This window comes from Xiphophorus maculatus, chromosome 7 (assembly GCF_002775205.1).
Source record: "Xiphophorus maculatus strain JP 163 A chromosome 7, X_maculatus-5.0-male, whole genome shotgun sequence".
Taxonomy (NCBI): domain Eukaryota; kingdom Metazoa; phylum Chordata; class Actinopteri; order Cyprinodontiformes; family Poeciliidae; genus Xiphophorus; species Xiphophorus maculatus.
The window spans coordinates 19266711-19292626 of NC_036449.1; the positions used below are offsets into that span (position 1 = coordinate 19266711).

Here is a 25916-nt window from a genome sequence, read left to right on the forward strand (position 1 = left end):
GCCCGGAGCTGCGAATTCCTACTATTCTCTGCGCTTCTCCCGGACGCCCGCTGCGCCGGAATGTTTGTGAGAGGAGACCCAGAAGCGCGTCTTCCAGCGCTTCCTTCAATGATCGATGTAAAAAGGTGGAGCTTGAGAAGACCGCATAGTGTAAACGTGACTGATATCACGCTAACAGCAACAGGAAAATACAAGAAGGAACAGTTTCACTCTTTGTGGTTCTTCGTAACGTTTGTGTTTGCAAATCACGCTTCAAAAAGAAGAGATTAGTTCCTCTTCTAGTAAGAATGCGGGAATGTAAGCCAAGACAGCATGCATAAACAAGGTAACATGGAGCGCTTTACTAGAAAAAATAAAGGGGAAAGAACAGGAGATATTATGGAAGAGCAATTGCATTGCTTGCAATGAATGCCAATACTTTAAAACAAGCAAATAAGACATGATTAAAAATAGAAAATAAACAGACAAAATATTTGTGATGTTTTCTGTCAGACTGGAAGAAGCCACGGTTCTCTCTACCTCTCAGGTTTTCAGGGAGTAGGTTCTGAAACTGAGGGGAATAAAAACGAAGTGCTGCCTAATCTTGTTTTAATTTTGAACCCGAGAACTCTGAGTAGACAAGCCTGACGATGACCTTAGATATCTACAGTATTTGGTTCACCTGACAAGCAACACTCTGATGTTTTTAGGTCAAACATACAGGCCTACGTTTTTAAAATTTTTTCCAATCCAACAAGTGATCGGTGCATTGATTAAAGATGTGATCCATTTCCCTAGAGTTGATTAGGACTCAACATTTTGAAGAAGATGTAGCAGTAGCTAAGCTTGTGTCCAATTTTAAATTTGATAAAGTTTGATAAAGCTGAACATAGTCCAGCGTAGCATCATCCAGAGTAATGATAGAAGATGATGACGAGACTTTGTTTCTTTCATGTAAACTTGGGGTGAGTGAGGAAGTATAGCGAAAGCACACAAAAGGATCACACCTTCCGTTTGAACAAATGTTTCCTATAAGATCCTCTTAATTTAGAACAAAATCAGGAAGAAGGGGTGGCGGAGCAACTGCTGTTACATTTTTCCACTTGTCAAGAAATAGCTTACATCTATTTGAATGCAGCCTGTGAAAGACTTCACTGAAAAAATAAGTCGTAATGTGTGATTTTCAAACAATCCAATAAAAAAAAAATCTCATTTTTAACATTTTTCTGAATAAGGTGAACATTTTGCAATGAATATCATTTATTTTTCGTGGTCCAAGTGGGAGCGTGTGATGTGAAATCTCAAAGGATATACTGTATTTTATATTTATCTTAGTTTCTGAGTTATTGTTTTGTGTGGATAAAAGTGGTGATAATAAACAGCTTTTGAGTGGATCTGGATTGATTTGTTTCATGTGATGCCCAGCTTGAAGGTCTGAGATATGTCAGGAGTATCAGTGAAGACGTCTGTCAGTTGTTTGCTCTCCGATCCTTCAGTCAGCATTTCATGAGCTGCAGATCATTTAGAGCAGCTGGATAGACCCACAGTTGTCAGTTGGCCGAGGTCAGACTGTGCAATATTCAGAAAAATTAATAAGAGAACTTTTTATCTCTCATGTTTAAAGATCATGGTAGTTCATATTGTCTGGAATTGTTGCCAAGAGTAAAACGTCTCTAGAAAGTGAAAATAACAGCAAGCTGAATTTTTTTGACATGTGGAGATGTTGAACCTTTAAAATAATGGAACAGAAAAGGAACAACTAGACCATCAGCAATGTTTAGGAACATTTTTAGAAGAAAAGAAATCAGGTACTGATGTTTAGTACTTATCAAATTATCTTGGGATCAACATTTTTTTTAAAAATAGATAGGTTTGTCTTTTTTAAAGCCTTGTAGCAGAACTGTGTCATGCTGTGTTTGGATGTTAAATGCATGGTTTTTGTATTATCACTGGAGCTCATGTCAACATGCAGGAACATTGCCCAGGAAACGCAACAAACAAAACATTAATAATTAATTCACCTAAAATGGCTCACAAAAGCTTTCACAACCCTTGAACATTTCCACACTTTGTCTCAACAACACCTGAAATATCAATGTATGCTTTGAAATGGAAAGGAAATGATACATGATTTACAACATTTTGGAAACATGTATGAGACAAGATGTGGAAGGAGAAACTAAAATTAAACTTTTTAGCCTACATGCGGGAAAAATTAACACGTCACATCTTCCTGAACACACCATACCAACAGTAAAACAAAGTGGTTGCACTTTGGCTGCACTTACTGCAGCGAAGCTTTTCTTGAAGGAAGTTAGTCAGAGTTGATGAGCTGAAAAAAAAGCAAAGTGACAAAACAAAAACGTATACAGTCAGAAGTACAATGGGATACAGCTAAGGATATTCTTATTAGAATGGCTTAGTCAAAGTAAAGATATAAATATAATAAAAAATGTGTCAAGACGTAGAAAAAAATTGCTCACAGGTGTCCTAAAAACTGTATCTTTCTCCCTGAACTTCAGTTAGGCACCAAATATTTCACCAAGGGAGCTTGGCCCTTTTCAGGGCCATAGAGCTGCAATATTTACATAAAACTCAGATTCTAGACATTTGAATCAAATAATTAGGTCATTAGTGAAACTCCGTGGAACGTGACTGCATGTTGAGGAGGCATTTCATCCATTAGCTCACCACACTACACTAATGACTGAACTCCAGCACCTCTCATCTAACACACAAAACCCTCAATAAAATCTAAAATAACAATAACATTAGTATGCATAGCACTGAATTTATATGCATTAACCACTTTGTTTTAAATAAAACAAGACAAACGACTGTGTTCTTGGTACAGTACATCAGCATTTATTCCATGCAGTTTGTTTGCTTTGATTTTATTCTCCTATTGCACTGTACACTGAATAATACAGGAAAATGACAGGATTGGTTGATCATAATGCCATTCAACAGGGAAGAGGTTCGCAAATGAGAGAAAAAAAGTATGTGCGCTAAACAGAAAGAGGCAACAATTTCACAGAAATTCAAATGGAAATATTTTAGTTTATGATTACAAATGCGAAGAAGGAATCACTGAAGAAGTAGAGATATAATTGGCTCCTTACATGTTCCCTCGGGCTCGTCTACCCTGCTTCCTAATAACCTAGGGGAAGATGGAAAAAGCTGAAGGAACCCTTGATTCTGCAAACTACTTATTCAATACTTTAAACTGCAATGATGAATCTAAACGACGAGTGGTCCCTCTGCAGGGTTAAACAGTGATATGGTAACGCTTTTGTTCAACCACACAAATACTGCCCTCTTCCCCACACCCATTCATTGTGCTTCCTTCAAAAGGAGAACCTGTTGGTCATGAGATTTCTGAAGCTGCCTCAAATTAAAAAGAAATATTACTCCTGATGACTCATTTCAAATAAATTAATTCAATAATTATGTAGGCCAGCTACAAAAAGGAGAGAGAAAAGAAAACAACAATAAAAAGATCTGAATTAAATTAAAAGTTCACAACAGTCATTCTTCACAGGATGGACACCAGAGAAGACAAGTGTTATTATCAGCTCGATCAGATTACATGAGGTTACTTCACATGTACGTAAACAGAAGAGAAGAAGGTAGATGGAGCCTTTTCAAAGCTCTCGAGCACATTGAATCAAGATTCACCTTCCTGTCGTAGTGTTCAATACTGATATAAGGATGACCTCCTTCTCCTCCTCCTGTCCGGCCGCTCGGCACACGTTAACGAAAGAGGATGAAAAACGAATCACATTGCATTTACATTTGTTTATGTACAGGATTAACACTGAGATATATGGTTGGTGAAAACCAAGAGCAGCTTAAAGCTCCGCAAACTCGTCTCTGGCTTGTGTTCCTTATGCAGATTCACAACCGTCGGCACACACGTCTGAGCTGACATCATTAGCGTTCAGTACCGCCCTGACTGATGGGATTATTACAAATGTGGATGCCAGACGAGGACCCAAAAGCAAAAATAATGCTTTCGTAAATGCAGTATCTCTTTTTTTTGGTTTTGTATTTAAGACGATTGGGTGAAAAAAGTTGTATTGCTGGGATTGTGAGACTGATTGGTGTGGGAGGTTCACAGAAGAAAGGCAAAATCAAATGTCGCCATCTAGTGACAGCTGATATATTGCTGTCATTCAACACAAATCCTGAGCATCAAACCTCAAAAAGGCAAGTTGGGGGGAAAAATAAGAGAAAGGGAGCAATTAAAAAATATATCCACTCACTGCTCTACTCTAACTCCTAGTAACCATGGTTACATCCAGCCTGCTGGATTAACCCCCTCTCCTATTTATAACCTGAGATCTACCCTGCTGTTTGGTATTGATGTTCAGCTAACAGACAATATTTACAAGTGCATCTCAATAAATTCAAATATCATAAAAAGTTAATTTACTTTAGTCATTCAATTCAAAAATGAAACTCGTTATATAGATTAATTGCAAACAAATTCATATTTTACAGTTTCTTCAAGTTTCAGTAAATTCAATCTTAAACTTACTGACCTCTTATGGACCAAATATGGTTTAAGAGCAACATGACTTACAAAGACAAACATACTAAATAAATCCCTGATATGCTCAATAACCCACACTTAGCTTATATTCTTTTTTTTATTATTCTGCATTTTCTTTTTTGCCTTTGCCATATGTTTTTATGCATTTTGTGTTTAGGTTACCCACTTTTAACACATTTTAAGTCTCATACTATTTATCCATAACAGGTTTTAACAAATATTTGAAATCCAGCCACCTTGTCAAATATACACATTTCCATAAAGAATTAGCGGAGATAAATAAGGTTAAAAGAGTGTGATTTTCATTCCCTAAACCAACAACTATAATCCAGCTTCACAAGCAGAAATATTTTATGGGTTTGTAGGGAAAGGCTGAAAGTTGAATGAAATATTACAGCATAACACCACTCTACATGTCAAGAACTTCAAAACCTGGGACAAATGATTACTACCACAACATAAAACAAAAAAAACGTTAAAAATCAGAGGAAGAAGCATATAGGAGCACATTTAAAACATAAATAACATTTAAGACTCATGATGGAAAACTGGACATGTTTTTAAAACTTAAAATGGAAATATTTTTTAGTACCTTTTAATGACTCTACAGAGACTCAAGCCTTTATTTCTGTTTTCCACCTAAGGCTGTGCCATATGTGTTATCACATATTTGTAGCATACTTTTTCCCTCTACTAATTTTTTCTTTTTGTTTTGCTGAGGTAAAGGAGCCTGGGAACAACCAGCTTCTTTAGTGGAATCCTAAACCTGACAGCTTTATGATAAATACTATTTTTCTACAAATTGGTATGATGACATTTAAAGAGACTTTCTGATAAACTAAATTTTGGATTGATGCCCTAGTTTTACATCCCAATTATTAAACTTAACAGGTAATTTAGATTAAAATTTTCACTGTTCATGCATTAAAATTATATTAATTTGACTTTATTGAGTGAAAAAACTTATTTATAGAAATGCACTTGTATCATTATGAATAAAAAAATAAGAATCTCTGCAAGAAAATGATGAATGAGGCGCTCTGTCACTTTCCAGAAAATCTAAAACAAAACAAAAAGAGATACTGCATTTAGTCTGCAGCTATAGAAACACCTACACTAAAGGGCTGAATATCCAAGGCTTCTCTGTAAGAGCTTTTTTTTGTTTTTAAATGCCTCCCCAGTCCTTTATATTAACATGTGCCAGTCGAAGAAGATTCTTTCACACGATGGTTGGTCCGATCTAGTTTCACAGTCCTCGAGCGATCCTGAGATGAAACTTGAAACTGTAATGTCTGATGGTTGAGGAAGGGGGGCTTACGCAAACCAACGCACACCGTCCTCAAAAGCTCCCATCGTAACGCCTGATTGCTGATGACGTGTCTCACAGAGAAGGTTGAGAGCGTCCTTTATTTTGCTTGTTTTTAGCTCTCGGATGAGTCGTCCTCTCTGCTGACCGCTTGTCTGCTTCATGCAGTCCTTGTAAAGCTTTTTTCCTCTTGAGAGCATGCTCTAATAACTATGCGGTGATTCTGACAATGAGACAAGTCCAGAGGTGTTTTTTTTTTTTTTTTTCATTCGGGGGAGTTTCCATTTGCAATTTGCAAGGCGAGTTGTTCATGCTGGTGTTGACACTGTTTCCATGAGCTCATTGTTTACCTGTGTCAGCCACAGTTGTGACAAGAAGGAAGTGAAAGGATGCGGGATACCAGGTCGCTGCGCTGTAAACTAACAACAAGGAGTTTGCTTTTTTCTTTTTTGTGAGGTTTTACCAACACAGAGATGCTCAGAGCAACTGTAGTGAGATGTAGACCTGTAGTGATGCTCTGACACATCAGAGCTTCAACATTTCCTCCCTCACCTATCCTCCGCAGCTTCATCAGTCTCGGTCTCAAAATGTCAGTTTTTATTTCCTCTGTTCAGAGAATCCTGAATTTCTCTTCTCTGAATTTCTCAAAAATAAATTAAGAATGTTATACTATCTACTGTACATTATCAATCAAAAGGGAATCCCTGCCATGGGTTTGCCTGGATGCAGTGCTAGACGATGGGAGGCGGAGGTGGGCCGGGGGGATGATGCTGAGGATGAGGGGAGATTATGCAGGACTTTGCTATAGGGAGAGTTTTGTTCTCTATGATGTCCTCTTATTGCTGTGTTTTCTGTGGAGCCCTCTAATATGGATATGATGGCCACCAGGCAAAAAAAATAAACAAACAGATCCAACACCCTGTGGAGAGTTTCACCATGACGACGGAGCACCGACTTTGTTGTTTCTGATGGTGGTATCGGAGCACTCTGCTTCCGACGAATCACAGTCCGAGTCTCCGAACTGCAGTGGATTCTGGAGACAAAATGAGAGAAAAAACTTGAGCAAAGATCTGGCAGCTTTAAAAATCACTTTACATCTTTCTGGCTCTTCTTTAAGTTTGTAATAATGAAGCATGTGTTGGCTATAAAATCAACTACTAGTGGTTCTTAGCCAAAAGTCATATAGATTTTTGTTACAATGCAATTTACTGTCATTAAATGAAATATAATTAGTTTCCGTTCAAGCCAAATAAAATGTGGCTGCTAATTTCTATTTAGGGCCAAAAAATAAGCCTTGCACAATAAGCTCGCTTTATTTTATGGTTAGTTGCATCATACAATAAAATTAGCTCAATAATTTTCATTTTCCTGCTTGTTTGTGTAGTTTTATTTAGTCATTAAGGAGATGCTGCCCTTTAAAATTGTTAAAAAAAGGTGGCCTGTTGAAAACTGCTGCAAGCTTTTGATAGAGTACAAAGCAGTTAGTTTGTACCTCTTTTTCTTTCTGTCTAACTGGCAGTTTTGCCTGTTTCCCTGTCTGAATGAATAACGTTTTTTGAAGGACAATTTTGTTTACAGAGACCTCACGATCTATTACATTTATTGCTTTAGTTTGTCTACTTATTTTGGATATTTAAAATGTGTTCCAGTTCCACAGTTAGGTGTTCTTTAGAAATGAAAGTTTATTGATCTTTGAGAGGATGTACTTGTATTATTATGCCATTATAAATCTGTATATTTTTCCCAGTGTTCCCACAGTACAATAGCTGCACACTGCCTACACCTTTAAGTCAAAAGCCAAATCGCTACTGACCTCATAGCTGTGTTCGTCCGAGCACAGCTTCCCCAGCGAGATCTGCGTCTTCACCCTGCGAACGGCGCACTCCTTGTCGGAGAGGCCGTCAGACTGGGTGGAGATGTCGATGGGGATGTCGGGCGTGTGCGACAGCAGCTCGTCCAGGTGCTCCTCCTGGCTGGCGCTCAGGGGTCCACTGTGCGAGTGGTCGCTCGTGTTGCCCTCCTCCCCGTCCGACACCGACAGGTTCTCCGAGCTGAAGGTGGAGTAGGACTGGAAGCTGCTCATACAGCGATGGGGTCTGGTAGGAGTCAAGGAAAATATTCTGGAGTGAGTTGTAGTCTTAATTAATTTTGGATTCATTTTGATTACGGTGTGCAAAAGGGTCATTTGTTTTTGTTGTTAATGGATTAATTTAGCAGTATTACGACACGTAAAAGTCAGTTCGCAAAGTATTTTACCTTTGTCGCCGTGGAAACTCCACTTCACTGTCCACCTCTCCCTCCTCCTCTTCAGATGACTCATCGCCACCCTGAAAAGTGCAGCAACAATGGCCATTGATATGCAGGTACTCACCATACACACACAGTGCCTTCCAATATTCACACCTACAGAGTATTTTAACATTAATACCTCAAACTTTGCTTACTGTGTTTTTGTTTACACTGTCTTTAAATTATTTTCACATACTTTTACCCCACAAGCACAGTTCTGGATTTTGTGGATTTCACTGGGATTTTATGAGAAAGATGAACACAAAGAATAGCGTAACAGTGAGTTTTTGGAATATGTAAGCCCCTACCAGATTTACTCATCTACACACATAAAATGTTAAGTCCATTCCTCTGCAAAATAGCTCAAACACAGTCAGACTGGATGCACAACATCTGTGAATATTAATTTTCAAGTTCTTAGTTGGACTGCAGAGTGGGCTTTGACTAGACCATTCTTAACAAAGAATATGTTGTGATCTAAATCATTCCACTGTTGCTCTGTCTGTGTATTTGGGATTAATCCCCTGCTGAAAGGTGACCTTTCAACCTGGTCTTAAATCTCTTCAGATGTGAGTCTTCTATTATTGCCCTGTATTTACATAAAGAAACATTCCCAGAGCATGATGCTGCCATCCCCGTATATTACTACAGCGATGCACAGTCTTCATTTTCCACCACACATCACATTTTGAATACAGTCCAGAAGGAACACCTACTTAGTGGTCTTTAAGAGTTGTTCAAAGTTTGGGAAATTGTTTAATGTATCCACAACTTTATTTCTGACAGGTCTGATGTGTTCCTTGGGCTTCATGCTGCTGTTTTTGTTCATTAATGTTTCCCAACAAATCATCTGAATTTAGATTGAAATCAAAAGTTTGACTCTGTTTCCCAAATAAATAGCATCTGAAGGCAGCTGGTAACATTGCATTTAATTTTGGGGCCGTCAGAGTAAAGAGTATTTAATACAGATGGAGGCGACACTTCAATTTTTCTTCATTAAAAGAAAACTAAAAAACATTTACTTTCATTCTACTCTGCAACGACTCACTAGCATTGTTGGTCTATCACATAAAATCCCAGTAAAATATGATTAAGTTTGTAATTGTAATGTAACAAAATGTGAATAAAGTCCAAGGTGTGTGAATGTTTGTGCAGTGATTCATGGCTGTTCACCTTTCTGAGGGGTCTGAGGGTGCGGGGCAGTGCAGAGGGCAGCGGGTGTTTGGACTGGGATGGATTCTGCGCCTGCGGGGCAGCGAGGCAGCCGTCCTCTCCGTTTAAAGCTGCTTCTTTATTGAGTGGCGCCAGTGAAGACTGGTTGCTTTCCTGGGTGCTAAGCAGCGAGTAGTGCGGTAGTTCTGGTTGGCTTAGAGTGGGCGGAGTCTCTTGACAGTGCAAGCAGCCGGGCAGAGGGTGAGCCTGGCAGCAGGGACATAACAACACAGCGCCGGACCCTGGTATGGGGTTGGTGCTGGTGGATGAAGTCCGCTGCCGCGTGTCTGCATCCACAGCTGTGGAAATGAGGTCAGGACTGGAGTCAGAGACGCGGCGCTGAAGGTGGTCGGTCTGAGGGCTGCGGAGGGCGGCGGCAGGGCCGAAGTAGCGTAGATTGTTGGCACAGTTAACTACGGCCTCCTCACGGCCTTTCAGAGGAAGAAACTGACCCTCAGCTGGTGGGTGGTGGTGATGATGATGGTGGTGGTGGAAAGGCTGCTCCTGCAGAGACTGGGTGTCTTCTGGGGCTCCAGTGAGAGGCTTCAAGGCGCCAGGGAATTCGCTGTGGCTGCCTTTGCTGTTGGCGCGGCGATGGCGAGGCTTGCTGCGGTAGCGGGTTTTCCCGGGAGGCGTGGAGACTTTGGGGCTGGCCGAGAGAGGCGAGGGTGAGGGGAGGGAGTCAACGCTGGGGATGCCGTCAGAGCGCAGCAGGTCCGGCCTACAAGAGAGGCATTCAGCAACATTGCATTCAGTCTAGAGGTGTTTTACAGGCCTCTAGAATATCTTTTTGAACTGCAAGTAACCATTGTTTAAGCGCATCAACACAAAAGTTAGGTGCACCCAATTTAACACAGCAGTTTTACAGGTTCACCTTATTTTAAGTCTCTGCCCATTAAGGTAATATTGATTTGTAAATCCTTAATCAACAATCAAGTAAAAAAGTTCTTTAAAACTGTCTAAAGTGCTTCAATGAGCTGAAATTTAAACTTTTAACATTTCAAGATAAATAAAAATTAATCCAAGTGCTAAACATCTTATGAATATTCAATTTTCTTCTGAGTAATTATTTCAGAGTTAAAGTTAGTGAAGAGAAGTTCTTCTTTTTCAGTACTGAAGGCAAATTGATCATCATCTCGGCCTCGTCTGATGACTTATTTGCTGCTGAAAGGCAGCAGTGGGAGGAGTCACCTAGATGTATTTATCATGGCTTTGTGCTTCTTCAATGTTTATATTAATTTCCTATCAGAAGCAAAGTTCTTTTAATGCCAACAATTTTAATGGAGATGCTAAAATACTGATGAATGGACTGTGTAAGGTTTGCAAATCAGTGTTTTCTTACTTTTTTCCCCTGATGAAAGCAAATCAAAAAGTATTAAATTGAAAGTTTATGCCTCTTGTTTTCACAAACTACAATGGAATGACAGACGGGAAATACATTTAATATCCCTTTAGTGCGAAAGTGTAAACTCAGAGGGGAAAGGATGGCTAGAAAAGAAAATCGGTGGTTTTGCCTTCAATTAAACTCATGACTGATGAGAATTTTTTAGGTGAATATTTTTTCCACTACTATCATATTTGATATGGCAGAAAATAAATGTAAAGCAAGTTTTCCACCAGTTTATGCTTGTATACTTTTCAAGATTAAATGAAACAAAATTAAATCTGAGACCTTTTGGTGGGTGGCATTCCAGGTTTGTGTGAGATGCTTCCTTTTTTCTTGATGAGCTTCTCGACGGCGTTGGATCTGACGATGGGCCGGACCAGGTGGCGTTTGTAGCTTCCTGGATATTTCTTCTCCACTGCCTGCTCCCTCCTACAGAGACAGCAGATGTTTTGTTTGGTTTCACAGGATGGGATGTAAAGACAAAAACTACAAGAGGCAGAACATTTCATCCAGGAACAAAAAAGTCTTGAATCTACAGAGCAATCTGAACTATTTATTGCTGAAGAAAGAGGCAACATTGAAGTATCACTCAGTAAAGGCCTATTGTAAGGAAATGACACCAAAGTGAAATAACGCCTTGTATTTCTACATACTTCATGAGTTCCTTCTCTCGGACCTCCAGCTGCAGCATGATGGCACTGAGCTCCATGTAGAGGTTGTTGGCTCTCTCAAGCTTTCTCTCATAGTGCTCCCGGATGTCCAGAGCATGCCTAAAAGGGAATAAAAAAAGAAATAAAATCAGCATTATGTATTCCACCTGATTGTCCTGTTAACAAAAACCATCATAAATTATTTGGTAAACAGACCTGAGTTCATCCCTCCTGCGACGGATCAGCTCCTCGTCCAGCCTGTGAATGCAAGTGCCTTCACTTTTGATCTTCTCAAAGTGCTTCTTCACCTCCTCCCTCCACTCTGCCTGTGGCATAAATGGGCAGTTTAGAAAACCTGCATGCAAAACTGAAGCTGTGAATTCAAAGTATTTTATTGAAATTTTATGTGTTTAAACACAAAGTAATACAGAATTGTGAAGTGAAAGCAAGAATATGTAGTTTTCAAAATAACTACATATTAGTAGTTATTTTGAAATAAGAACTACTAATTCAGTACAGTGGTTGTACTGAATCTTGCCCCTAAACAAAATTCAGTACAGCCTCTTGCCTTCAGGGCTTTGATGTGCAAAGCAGTTGAGAAATAAATAATACTAGAGAGAAATAGTGTAACTATGCATTATTGTCCTTCCACTTCACAATCTCATGTTACTTTGTGATGTTTTTTTCTGATAAAATCCCAAAGAAAAACAAAGAATAGAGAAAAAACCTGAAAAGGTTCAAACCGTCTAAACATTTTTTTAAGGGGCTATGCCGCGAGAAGAGAAATTTGAGTTATGTGGGCATTTTGTCTGAAATCCAAACCTGAGACTTGAAGTAGGTCTCCTGAGGAGTTCCTAAAACATCAGAAGAGGCAATGTCGAGATGGAGGAGGATCTGACGAAATGAGGGCCTATTCCTGGGCTTGCCTTGCCTGGAATGAAGCAAAATAGTAAAGGAATCAAGATTTATCTCAAAGTAAACGCAAAGCAGATGTCACAGCATCGGGTCCAAACTCACCATGTTTGTTTCATGAGGATTTTAAAACCGTCTGGGCAGGTGGAGGGGACAGGAAGGTGTAAGCTGTTGCTGCCAACACCCCAAATGATGGCGGATGAGTCCACATCTTTGTAGGGAATTTCTCCTGTGAGCAATTCCCATAACACAACTCCAAATGACCTGAAAAACACAAAGTAACACAGACTCCAGTCTCAATGTACCAAAGACAACTCCAACATCAGATTTTAATTTCTTAGAGGCAAAAAAAAGCTTTTTATTCAATATCTTTAATAGAATGTGGATACATTTAGAATCAGGTGTGCTACTACTCACCAGATGTCGACTTTTTCAGACACAGGCTCGTTTCTTATGACTTCTGGGGCCATCCAGGCCACCGTACCCGCAAATGACATCTTTGTACTTTTATCACTGAGCTCTTTGGACGTTCCGAAGTCAGAAATTTTCACAGTGTCGTTGTGTGTGACCAAAACACTGAAATACAGACAGAAGAGAGTTACAAAATGAGCTGATTTAGTATAAACTATTCACTTTGTCAATTAAGCTTCTTCGCTGATATTCCACTAAATTTAAAGAGCTTTATCTTGTTTTTTTTCTTCTGTAGCATACTCAACTGTTTTTCAGAAAAGTGTTTCTGAATCATCCCATTAGCTAAATGAGACTGACCTTTTACAGTGCTTTCAGCTAGCTATCATTCTGCTGACTAATACAGGGCTTGCTGCTGCAGCATGATGATATTGATTAGAAAGACAGAGCTACAGACACGACTGCAGAGGATGAGACAGAAGGAGGAGGAGGAGAAGCAGAGGAGCTTGCCTTTATTAACCAAAACATTTGCGCAAATGTCACTCTGTAAAGAGCTGGAGGGATGAGTTGCTGCTGCTAGTTTTATCCAATTTGTCTCAAAAGGTACTAAAGTGGTTTGAAAAAATGTTTTAAATAAAATCCATTAAGGACCAATGCAAAACGTATCTATGAATTCATACAGCACTTTAGCTTTAAATGTGGAAGCTATGGATAGACGGACAGTTGGAAAGTTAGATTGACGGAAAGACAAATTTATGGACAGATGGATGTAGGAACGAACTACATGGATGGATGTAAATACAGACGAACAGAAAGATGAATGTCTGGATGGATGTAAAGTTGAACTGACCTTAAGACGGATGTGTGGATAGAGAGACAAAAAGACAGATGGACATACATCTATTTTCTATACTTTATTTTTTTTTTTTTCTTGATCTTGAAAACAAAAACAAAATGTTCTCCTTTTTGTGGGAACCCTGTACTTTGTTTAAGAAAAACAGCTTCAGGAAAGTGTTCAAGCCTCTCATGTGACATTAGCAGTAAACCAGCAGCTCACTTGGGAGACTTGAGGTCCCTGTGGATGATCTTGTGAAGGTGTAGGTAGTTCATGCCGCCGGCGATCCCTGTGGCCCAGTCTACCAGCAGCCTGGGGGTGACCTTCCTCCCGGCCCTCAGCACCTCATACAGCTGGCCCTGGGCGCAGTACTCCATGATGATACAGTAGCAAGGCGCCTGGGTGCACACCCCTCTGACAACCACAAAACAGGAAACATGTTTTAAAACCAGGATCAGGTAACCAGTAAGAAGTCTTGAGTTTTGAGCTTACTTGAAGCTGATGATGTTGGGGTGCTTGAGCTTCCGCAGGTGCTTAATGTCCGTCTCTTTCTGCTCCCGCACCTTCTTGATGGCCACCTCCTCAGAGCGAAACTTGCCCAGGAAGACAGCGCCCTGCGCACCGCTGCCCAGCCACTGCAGTTCGGAAATCTCCTCAAATGGGACCTCCCACATGTCTGCAATCAGGTTAATTACATTTCATCCTTCTGACACCTACACTTTGTTACATTGTCCAGTGAGATGACCAACATATTTATATTGATCTTATATAAGATGCAGAGAAAGGATTCTGTCAGGTTAGCTGGTAGAAGGAAATATCTGCAATCTATGTAAGCAGGTAAAATAGAGACATTTTTTAGAAATTTGAAGTGTAATTTAAAAAAAAAAAACATGTTTGAACTTGTTTTTAAGTTTAAATATATCATTTTTTAGGTGGTTTTCGCACCTGATATTCTGGTAGACATAATTAAATTATAACATTTGTTACATTTTCACCTGGTGCATTTCGTTTTCAGACTACAGTGTAAAACAAACCAAACTCATTGAACAACCAGTTCACCCCCTAACCTTTAGTGGTGCTGCACCAAGAACCTCGAAAGGAAACAACACAAAAACACTAAAGAGTGCAACATCCTTCTTCACAAAACGTAAACAAAAATGGTCTGGCATCAAATTTTACCAGTTGTAAGATTTCTCTTTAGCAAAAGACCACAAGTCATTTCTCCTGCTAGCGCTAGACTCACAAGTTTGCTTTGGTTGTATTTGCCCACAATGCCTAGCACTGTAGTCCGCTTCTTGCTTTTAGAGCGGTCTCTGGTCTGCTCGGCATTCACATACGCATTAGAACCGCGCCAGAGTTGACTTCAACCGAGCCGAGATCTCAGGCAGACCAGAGATTACTTTTCTGATCCACATCAGAATATAATTACACATTCACATCTCCCCAACTGAAATGTACTTCCTAGATAAACTAGAGCTGGATTAAAGTGGACTAAACAGGGATGGTGCGGATGCATCATAAGAGACAAACCACAAAGGTCTGGAATTATAGTGGAACTAAAATGTCTATACTGCCCAGTTAAAATGCCAGGTTTAATGACATAAATAAATCAGACCATTATAAATGACATTTTCACAAACTGGGACCACTTCTGTGCAGCATAAGTAACTTATACATGCAGATGAAAACAGCACAATGAACTATAAATGACATTCAGGGAGTCATATGCTGCTCTCTCCCTGTTTTGTGCTGCTTTACTATCAGTGATGATGAGAAGTTATGCTGCCTCACTTTTCAGCTGAACAATGTAAAGCTTCAGCTCATTTGTATCTAACCTCAACGCATATCCTTCAGCCTGCACATCCAGTCTCCACAGCGAGCCCTGCAGCAAGGTGAGTCTACCTTTACCCATGACCTTAATTCTAACTGACAGCAGCACAGCCACACAGCAGCCTCATACTAAAGCTGGGGAAAGATATTCAGTTACTCTTTTGGTAGTACAAGACAGAACCATTTGATTGTTTCTCAGAAGAGTTAGAGACAGAAGCCTTTTAATTAAACAGAGAGGGTTTAGTTTGTTCAACCGGACACCGTGCAGGGAGATGAAACCAAGAGCTAACCTTGCTGCTGCAGCTTGTATTCTGTGGAGTAAGTTTTCCCAATGATGTTCCAGACGGGCCGGAGGCAGCCAAACAGCCCCTCCAGGAAGCCCCCCGAACCGGGCCCGGCTCTTTGGAAGTGCAGCTTGATGTCGTCAGGGTGCCGAGGGTGGCTGGGTCTCCCCTCGCCGCTGTGGTCCACAGGACAGTCTCCTTCTCCCATCTGCTCGTCCATGCCACTCCCACACCCACCGTGCTCACAGGACGCTGGTGAACCCGCTTCTTCCTGCTCCGGCTCCTGCAGTTGGAGTACGCTGTTGTTAAAGTTTCCGCCTTCGCTCCGAGTAGAGTCCACGCTGAGGGCCGTGTTTCCTGGGCTGATGCCCCCCAAGATGGAGTCCTCGTCCTGGCCGGGCGTGTGCAGGGGAACGGGCAGGTTGGTCGGCGGGGCGAGGTCTGTTATAATCTGAGGAGGTAAAGCAGCAGGAAGGGCCTGAGGAGGCTGGGATTGGGCATTGGGAGAGTTGGATTTCTTCATGGCGTCCCCAACCACAGAGAGCTTAAGCTCGTCTTTCAGCTTCCCCACCAAGAGACTGGGACAGGAGGTCCAGGAAAGCACCTCTGGGGAGCTGCCCATGGTGTCGTGCATGTGGATGGGCAGCCCAGTTACAGTGAGAGGGATGCGTCCTAACGCACTGGTCTCTCTGGATGTTGAAAATCACCTACAGAATAAAGAGGAAGGAAGAAAAAGGACATTTTTTATTAATAAAACCCAAAAGAACTTTTTACACATAATTACTTCCACAAATAAGTAATTATTTGTGGAAGTAAATAATTACTATCATCAATAATCCTCTCATCTATTATCACAGATCTGTTGAGACAGATTAGATGGTTATTATTTCAGGTGACAAAGTGCAAACGTGACAGAGTGGGAAACTCTAGAGAGGTTATAAATCTTTACATGACAGAGAAAATACAAATAATACCATCCAGGGAAACTTTTGGCAAGCAGCTAGATCAAACCAGCTGCACACAGACACGGATGACACTGGGACTTTTGTGGGATCTCTGTGACTGACCCAGAGATGGCACAGGAATGATTAAAGGTTGGGAGCAAAGACATCTGGCACACATACCTCCTTCGCTCTGCTTAACCAGCTGTGCTGACCAGAGCTACTGAGATACCAGAACCACACAAAAACTGCAGGACTGAACCAAAACCAGAACTTTACACAATGAGTTTCACCAAACAGCCTTTCTGGATCTTTAAAGAAAATAAATGTTTAAAGATAGAAATCACACAAAATAACTGAACTAATAAAACTGGCAACAGAGGTTTCTTCAGTGCACGTTAATATTGACTCGTCTTAAATAAAATACCGTCCATCTGCTCTATTCTCAGAAGGTTTTTCCAAATGCAGCTGGTTGGGCTTATTCAATTAGTTCTTCGCACAAATTTATTTAATTTCCTTTTTGTTTTGGGCACCTTTGTGCCCAAGGACATGTCTAGAGAACGAATGAATTAATGAAAGAAAACATAGAATGAAACATAATAAAGACAGAATGAAAGAAGCATTCTTTAGAATAAATGGTGAACAGAAGAGACGGATGTAACTATAAAATGACATCCAGATGGACTGATATAAAGTCGAAAAAGCTATCCAAACCAATATGACCTTGCGCGGAAAGAACATTCCCCTACATCTAATAACTGGTTCTACCAGCAGCTGCCATAACTGGATACAAGCCTTCTATATTGCTGGAGGGTTTTCGAGCAGGAACGGCCTGTTTAAAGTCATGCCACAGCATCACAAAGCACACTAAGATTAGCTTATTTCACTTGTTTTGTAATTGGATGCCGTGCTGCATCGTCCATTTCAACTATTGTACCAGCACAAATAAAATGCTTCAAATAGGTTAGCTCAACATGACATGATTTGTTTAAAAGAAGCAACTGTCACACTGCAAAAGAAAAAAATAATCCAAAACCACATTGAATTAATAATATGAAGCTAAAAGCAAATGACACAGTTTGCATTCTTTGTGCTCTTTAACTTAGTGACCTCAGGCCAGATTCATTTGTAAGATTTTACGTGTCTTGTTATTTTCAACACTGCCTCTAGGAGCTGCCAAAAGTGAAAACGCTCAAATGTTTTTTTATATGCTGTGGCTTTTAACTCGCTGCAAAACTCAGTATGGCACATACTGAGTTTTTAGCTGGATTGTTACACAAAATAAGAAAAAATGTGTAACCTAATTAAAGTTTGAACAGGCAGCAGAAAACAGTGGAGAGTTTACGAAAGAGATAACACAAACAAGAGATGAAAGGTTTTAGGGAGGAGACGAAGCTCCAAGTGGCGTTCGAGACACATATTGTCCAATCAAAACTCTTTTGGAAAGCAGCTCCACTTTCTAACCCATGAATTCACTCCTTAGCCTTCAGCAACATTTTTACATGCTTGACTGGAAAAAGAAGACGGTGACACAAAAAAGGAAAAAGAAAAACTTGTAATAAAAGGTCGTCAAAGGAAAGAAATTAGCTAAAGACCAAAAGTTGACGATTAGTAACTGGTCAAAAAATAGAAAATGGTTATCTTTTTCTGATCAGTGGACAAACCATAACCAAACGCTACTGACAGCAACCCACTTTGGAATGGGAGATGTTGCAAAGTGATGCCATTCTGATTATTGGTGAGAAGACGCACAGAGATATACGAAGCCATTTAAAGTGAAACTGTATTTTCCATGAAATTAGCCCAAGAGAGAGTAAGACATTAAGTAGATAACAGGAAGGCTGAACAGAGAACAGCAAAGTTTTTTTTTAAAAAATCCTTTTTAGCTTTCAACCTCTGTCTCTCCTGGAACATTTTATGTTTTGGAAATGTTAGCATCTGTTAGAAAATAAAAAATCTTCAATGATCCCAGAAGGAAATTACATAAGATAAATAAGGTAGTTCGGGTAGCCAATCCTGTAGGGGACACTGTTGGTGGCTACCGTTTTGCAACACTAGCAGTGTTAATTATTAATATAAGATGCTAAAAGCAATTTTAATCAGTTTAACAGCTACTGATATTCCTCACACATTATATGACAATATCCATTATTAATAAACTAATCATTATTAGTTTAATAATGATTAAAGTCAGGAAGACTAGAAAAAACATGACATAAATACTGTTCTGATATCTTATACAGCAGATCTCCAAGAATTGATTCAAACCAATAATAGCAGATCAAAAACTGACCGCAAAATTCTGATCAATACATTTTTAAAAGGACTTAAAATAGACAAGGTTAAGCTCATCCATTAATGATACTGGTTTTTAAACCTCCATTATTTTTTTCTATTTTGCTTTCAACAGCCAGACTTTAAATGGTTTTAATCAACTATTATTAAAAACTTTCTAAAGGTCTAAAGAAACAGTTGGAAAGACTTTGAGAAAGCCTAAATAACCAATAATTAAGTCTATTTTAAAGGAACCCATAAATACTGACTGCTGGAGGCAAAATATTAACTAATGAAGAACAACAAAAGATTTCTGCCCAGAACTGTAGCTGCTGTTTGCATGTTTGTGCAAATCCATGTAGTATATCTCTGTGTATCCACTGGGGGTAACCTGAGCGCTGTGAGAGTGTGGCAGCTGCCAGCAGCTCATCTATAATGCAGGCGTTTGCCTAAGCACGCTGCTGAGAGTGCAGGGGAAGGAGAGAACGCTCTCTCAGGTATCCAATAAATCCCTCCCTTCCAAAGCAGAGACAAGCGAGCCGTACAAATCGAGGGCCGGCGGTGTAATTCCACCTCGCAGACAATTCTCAGAGCTGGCCTTCTGACGCTGACCCTGAAGTGGGTGGATGTGGTCGGCCGGGCAGCGGCATAAAGACATACTGCAACCTCTGTAGCTGAACTGAAACTCTACAATTATCCTGGCTGATTAATGACCACAGAGCGCAGGTGCCTTCCAACCTTTTATGTCTGTTTCCTGACACCAAGAGGAGGAAAGGAACCTCTTGCTCCCGTTCATCAATCTCTAATGGAAGATCTCTGAGCCTGATGGAGAGCAGACAGACGGTTTCGTTTACGTAGTCATTTATTTACAGAACTTTCCAAAAGACTTTGTGACCGAGAACAAGGACACATCAACTGCCCCTCTGATGATTAGAAAAATAGTTTAAAAAAAAGATGGACATTGGTTCAGAGGAGGACACAATGCACATCCTAAGCAGGATGAATATTATAGAGAATGAGCCGAATGGGGAGGGACAGAGGGGGGAGAAATTATCAGGAGCTGATCCTTTAATCCCCCCACAGGGCTGCAGCTTGAACAAACACATATCCAGATATATTTTAGTTATTATTTATATACATATTTTCCCCATGAACACCCTCCTTCATGGTGGGCATATTTTTAATTAGAGATCCACTTAACTCAAGGGAGCTGCACTTATTGTATCCCTCTTTATGCATGTGTGTGTGTAGAGCATTTGGTGATGGTGCAGGGGAGGGGATCAGGTTCACACACACTTGCCCTGGGCGTGTCTGGCAAGATCCAATAATCCCACTACTCCCAGCAACCCACCGGGGAAGGCAGCTCATGTTTTTGCAACAACGCTCAGCAAAAGCCTGGTGTCTGTTGTATCTTTACAAACAACAGCTGAAACGGAGAGTAAGTATCAACACAAGAGTGGAGATTCTTCATATCAACAGATGTAACGTTTGTCCTGGTACCAGAGCGGGCAGCAGCCGTCTCATCTGCGTTTCCGTCCTCATTAACAGGAGGCCTGCTGGGAGCCACCCAGGGGGAGAACCTCCTTTCAGGTGACAGCTGCGCCTCCAACAAAGAACCAATTTAGCCTCCCATCCCACCTCGTCATTCACGTGTTACCATGTCGACACTGCATCCATCCCGACCCTATGCTGGCAGTCACGCTCGATCCCATTCAGCACTCTGGTTTGAAGAGGCTGAAGGCCACATTCATGGAGTCGACAAAACAGAGTAGAGAAAAATCTAGCTTGAAAAACAGCAATGTGACTTGAGTGAAACATGCAACGTTTGCTTGGGATTTATCTGCTTATTGGACTTTAAAAAAACAAAAGCAAAATGTACAAATGTCAGTGTGTTTTGATATTAAGATAAACACATTGACATTGTAAACATTCTAAAATATTAATTTTTAAAAATATTTTACAATGTTTTACAAACACAGCTTTCAATATATTTTATTAGGGTTTTGATAGAACAATGTGAATGAGTATGTAATTGTAAAATATCTGGGTTTGTGCAGCAGTGGCAAGAGGTAAGTTACTGTGGAATGAAAGCCATAAGAAGTACCATTTGAAGTTTGACACAAGGGATATAGGGGCCACCACGTGTTCTGGTCACATGAGACCAGAGCTAAGATGGACAGGGTGAGATCAAACAAATTCATCAGCTGTCTAGAAAAGAAGAATCAACAAGTTTCACTCTATATGTGCAAAACTGGCGGAAACGAGTCAGACAAATAGAGTCATTTTCCAACATCTGAAGCTTATTTCTGGGACAAATACAAGCACCGCAAAGTTTGTGTCCCGCTTGGGTTCCTCTCCTGAAACAGATGGTGAGAGCTGTGCTGGTCTCCACCGAGCATGTGACAGTGTGTTTTTCTCGGTCATAGTTGAAGAGGTGAACTCTGCTATCTGTACTTGTTTCCCCACACTATGGACTGTTCAAGGTCTCTGTTCAGCCTGTGAGTAAACAGAGTTATAAAACTCAATCGACATACACAAAACTCACAGATGTAAGTCATTGTTCAAGCAGACAAATCTAGTAGGTATTTAGAAGTTTATGTGTGAATAAATCAGTGTTGCCTTCTCTAGCCTCACCAAACTGTTTGTGGGTGAGAGCAATAATCTGCTGGTGTGGGAACAGCAAATTATTTTTCACAATCTCTTTCAGCTGACATTTTCCTATAATCCTTCTTCCCTCAAATTCAGATGCTGTTTGGAATGAAAGAAGGCCACACGGCACAATAACCCTCACCTGTTTAGCTGCAGGTTAAGTGTTAAACTGGAAATCAAACATAAACACGGTCAATGCTTTGGCTTGAACACTAGGGAAAAGACCAGGTGGTGATAATGTGTACAAGTTTGATTTTTGTGTTTCTGGGTAAACGTGAAGAGCAGACGCATCAGATGGGAGTTAAACAAACCACGTTCTCTACCCTCATCGATCCTACGTCACGTTCTGGAGGAATCCTCCAAATGTCTGACACAGAGAGGCTATGAATCATTAGCACTCCAAACACACACAAGATCGGTGCCTCAAATAGCCTCAGCTGGTACCAGCCAGAACTGGAGAAAATAAATAACTGGAGAAAACACACGTCAGCTTCATTCTCAAGGCTCTTAGCGAGGCACATCAGCCAGAACACTCAAATACCCACAGGAAAAAATGGCCAACTACAAAAGGGGTAGAAAGGATTTTCACAGTGTGTATGATTCAGTACACAAAAAATGCTATGTTAGTAATTAAATTCAAAATGTACAAAAGCAAAAAATAAGATTTCAATCTTTCATTACTTCTCAAGCAAAGATTAAGCCAAAAATCTAAAAATAATTAATGCAAAACAAAAAAACATCCTATGGTTTAGTACTTTGTAAAACTAGGACTAATTTAAACAAGTTCTTGATTGTCTGAATGGAGAATTTCAGATTATGAAACAGCTGATGTTTCATAATCAGCTGCTCTGTTGAGTTTAGGATCATTGTTCTGGTGCTGACCCAGTTTTAGCTAAAGACACTTTGCCAATATGTTGGCAGTCACATGAGTTCATGATCGATTGAATGAGTACAAGGTGTCCTGGTCTTGTGACTGCAAAACAAATCCAAATCATCACCCCACTGCCACCATGCTTCATAGTTTGTATGAGGTTTGTATTGACAGATGTTGCTGTGCAGTAGGTTTTTTGTTTTAAGTTTCTCTGATCACTACATGCTGTGACATTGGGATGAATTTGCTCAGACACTGAATGCTGGAAGGATCGGTAGCCATCAGAAATGCTTTCTACTTGTTAACAATCTTTCTCACTGCAGAATAAACATCAAATGCTAAGAAAGGTTACTAGATTTATTGATGGTGGAAATTGCTTCTCTACAATCACAGTTGATGCTGTTCATGCTGATAATCTGCATGTACTTTTCTCCAAACATCTGTACTCTGGTGTCCTAAAGGACATTGTTTTAGAAAGTCTCATTCAATCCCAACTATTTTTGCAATATTATTTTGATAGAAAAAATGCCTATTGGCAGGTGAGGCATTCAGCCAATCAAAACTTGTTAAGTCTTTTTCCAACTTGTTCTGTTAAGAACATTAACTTGCTAGCCAAATTAATGAGCTGCAGTTCTTCATTTATGTAATTGTGTTGAGCATTTGTAGTGTTTGACATTGGGATAAATTTGCTGCAGTATCCATCCCTAGAAGATTGGCAAATTGCTTTCACTACATTCTGTACTGACAAAAATTATTAATTACTTATTATTTTAATAAAAGCAGTGTTTAATCTGCTGAGTGAGGTTGTGCTTAAATAGTCTGAAAACCTGGTAACCAGAGGATTACATCCAGATACACAACACATTAGAACTGAAATGGGGTGTACTTTCTTTTTACTATGCTTGCATTCTCTGTACTGTTCATTTCAAGAAGCATTTTGTACTTTTCCAGACTTCAATTTTCAATGTATAAACCTTTCCTTTGAATTTATGTTTCTACTGTACTGTAGAAACAGTACAGTAGAAATACATGGATGCATAGAAAAACACAAGATGGATGCATCGGTACACATTTAGAGATCAGAACCAAAACTGCATGAATTGTTATGCTCCTCTTATCTGGATCAAACTTTCTGTAAACAGGCTATAAACACATTTGTTTTGAGTTGCCTTTGATTAACAATAACTGGAAAATCAGTTTTCATTTGAATTACAACTTTTCATTACTTCTCTTTATTTTGTCACTGCAAACCAATGAGGTTTCCTGTTTATTGTGTTATGTTTTTATCATGTAAAGCATTTTGAATTACCTTGCTGCTGAAATGTGCTATACAAATAAACTTAATTTGACTACAAAATGGAATACGGAATGAAGTGGAAATACAAACATCATCTTCTAATTTATTTTCTCATACTTATCCAGAATGGAAAAACACAGATACAACAAGTTTGTCATAAACTTTTTGGGTCAAGCAGCAGTTTTATTCCCGGTAGCTAATGACAAAATAAGCTCTCTGTAATCGGATTCCTCCATACAGATGCTTTCATAAAGAATTCATTAAGAGATAATAAGAAATCAAGGCCAAAGAGGCGATGGTGGAAAGGATAAGTCAGAAGAAAAGCAGAATGCAAGAGGAAGACAGAAATAGAAAAATATGAATGAAAAACCTAACTTGTTTTCTGCAGCTACTAAGGCCGCCAGCGGCACAATACTGTACCGACTGAGCTCTAATGGGAAAGCCTCCCAGAGCGACAACAAAGGGCACAAGAGGAGTCGGCTCCATGTGAACTAGGCCCGTCTGCCCTGCACGACCAGGAGAACAGCACACTCACACACTCACACAAAACACTGCAACACCAGAGCAGCTGCTGCCACAACAACTCCCCTTGTGCTCCTTTAATGGGACGGTCTGCCTGGCCCGCTAACAACAAGGACAGAGACAGACAAACATGCATATTGCAGGAGACTGGCTGTGACTGACACCATTTTTTTTTCCAAATGGATGCAATATGGAAAGCCACAAAGCTAAAGAGCAGAGAAATGGGTCATGTGGGTCCAGTGAGACCAGCAGGAAACCTGGAAATCAATATGCATTAGTGCCCGTAGTGGTTCCAAGCTTTCTATTATCCCAGATCAGCTTTAAACATGCATGTTATTCTAAAATGTAAACCAGCTGAAGTCAGACTGCATAGATAGGATTCTGGCCACATTTTTAAAAAAAATGGACGAATGGATCTGCTCCACCCCTCCTCTTCCTCTCCTCTAAAGCCAAACCGCTGGCTATTCATCCTCCACAGTTATATAAACATGCTTAGTAGCAGAGGACAGAGGTAGGCACTCTGAGCTTTCCAGCTGCCAAGTAAATTAAGAGATTGGTGAACAGGGGGAGGCAAGTCAAAGGTGACTTGCCAAGAAAAAAAAAGCAGGCAAAGTGGGTTAAACAAGACATTCTTGATGATACTAGTAACGGAAAATCTGGTGCCATGAATGAAAAAACAAAGGTGAGGTGGGGGTGTGAGTGTCGCTTTAACCTACATCACCTGTCCTTCAGAGGGCATGAATAACACTGCATCAAAAAGCAGCAGTAGCGTCACTGCTGAGCCTAAAATAGATCATGCACGCACCGACGCACGACTGCTCAACACACTCCTGCAGCACCACTGCTGAACACACACTAAAACCCGAGACATATGCAAAAAATCTCAAGTACACACAAGAAAATACTGTTTTTGTATGCATATTGGACAAAAGATAAACCCCAAATCAGTGAAAAGAAGGAGAAGCAGTTCCACATTACAGAGACGCGGCATGAGAAGGTTACTCACCGGAGACACGGCTCAGATTCATGGTCCTGTCTCGGCTTTGAGGCAGGGAAGGAGGACGGTTATAAACCCCCCGAGAGGACAGCTGAAGACGACGAAGACACGGGGGAGAAATGGCCAGAAAGGGAGAGAGGGAAAAACAGACAGGCATCCCTGTGACTCGCGCAGCACCTGGGCTGTGAGTGGGTGGGCGGTGTGAACCGTCTCGGTGTCGCTGAGGACCTGCTCACGTCACGCTTTTCATGAATGGAGGTGTCTGACGCAGCAGAGGACGCGGCTCAGAGAGGAGGAGGGATGAAGCGGGGATTCGTGGGCGGAGCAAAGAGGGATGAAATGAAAGCAGAGAAGAGGAGACGGAGGAGGTTGCGGCGGCGAGGAGGTGGGTCGGGCGTATTTCAAAGCAGCACCAGCTGGAAACAGCAGGTTGGGCTGCAGTGGTGCCTCTGTAAGTAGGACAAACCGTTTCTGCTCAAAAGAAAATCCGTTTGGACCAAAATCAGTAATCACTTTTTTGTCCAAGCCGACTCTGACCCACGGCTGTGGGTTGCACGATGCAAAATGAAACATCAGAGTGTGCAATCTGTCAAAATAATACATCTTGTTTCACAGTCACGTGTGGCTGAAGCATAAAAATAACCTCTGTAGCTCTGAGAGATGAATAAGGCAGCAACACATCGTCTTTATTCTCAGTAAGGTGGAGAGAACATCTTTA

General features: G+C 40.5%; 1 protein-coding gene across 2 annotated transcripts in view; it reads right to left on the bottom strand.

The window, feature by feature from the left end:
- Nucleotides 1–2821: 2821 nt before the first annotated feature.
- map3k13 (mitogen-activated protein kinase kinase kinase 13) overlaps nt 2822–25916 on the bottom strand; it is a 39879-nt gene continuing 16784 nt past the window's right edge. The window contains exons 1-14 of one of the 2 annotated variants that reach the window (XM_005800698.2): nt 25208–25538; nt 15654–16354; nt 14026–14209; nt 13756–13947; nt 12708–12866; nt 12396–12554; nt 12201–12309; nt 11595–11704; nt 11382–11498; nt 11014–11157; nt 9303–10062; nt 8097–8167; nt 7654–7936; nt 2822–6873 (exon numbers count right to left, since the gene is read on the bottom strand). In XM_005800698.2, the coding sequence (XP_005800755.1) occupies nt 6772–6873; nt 7654–7936; nt 8097–8167; nt 9303–10062; nt 11014–11157; nt 11382–11498; nt 11595–11704; nt 12201–12309; nt 12396–12554; nt 12708–12866; nt 13756–13947; nt 14026–14209; nt 15654–16281 (3018 nt within the window). In that variant the 5' untranslated portion in view covers nt 16282–16354; nt 25208–25538 and the 3' untranslated portion in view covers nt 2822–6771. Of the gene's footprint in view, nt 6874–7653; nt 7937–8096; nt 8168–9302; nt 10063–11013; nt 11158–11381; nt 11499–11594; nt 11705–12200; nt 12310–12395; nt 12555–12707; nt 12867–13755; nt 13948–14025; nt 14210–15653; nt 16355–25207; nt 25539–25916 lie in introns of those variants that run through there. The other variant, XM_023337116.1, reaches the window with a different exon arrangement.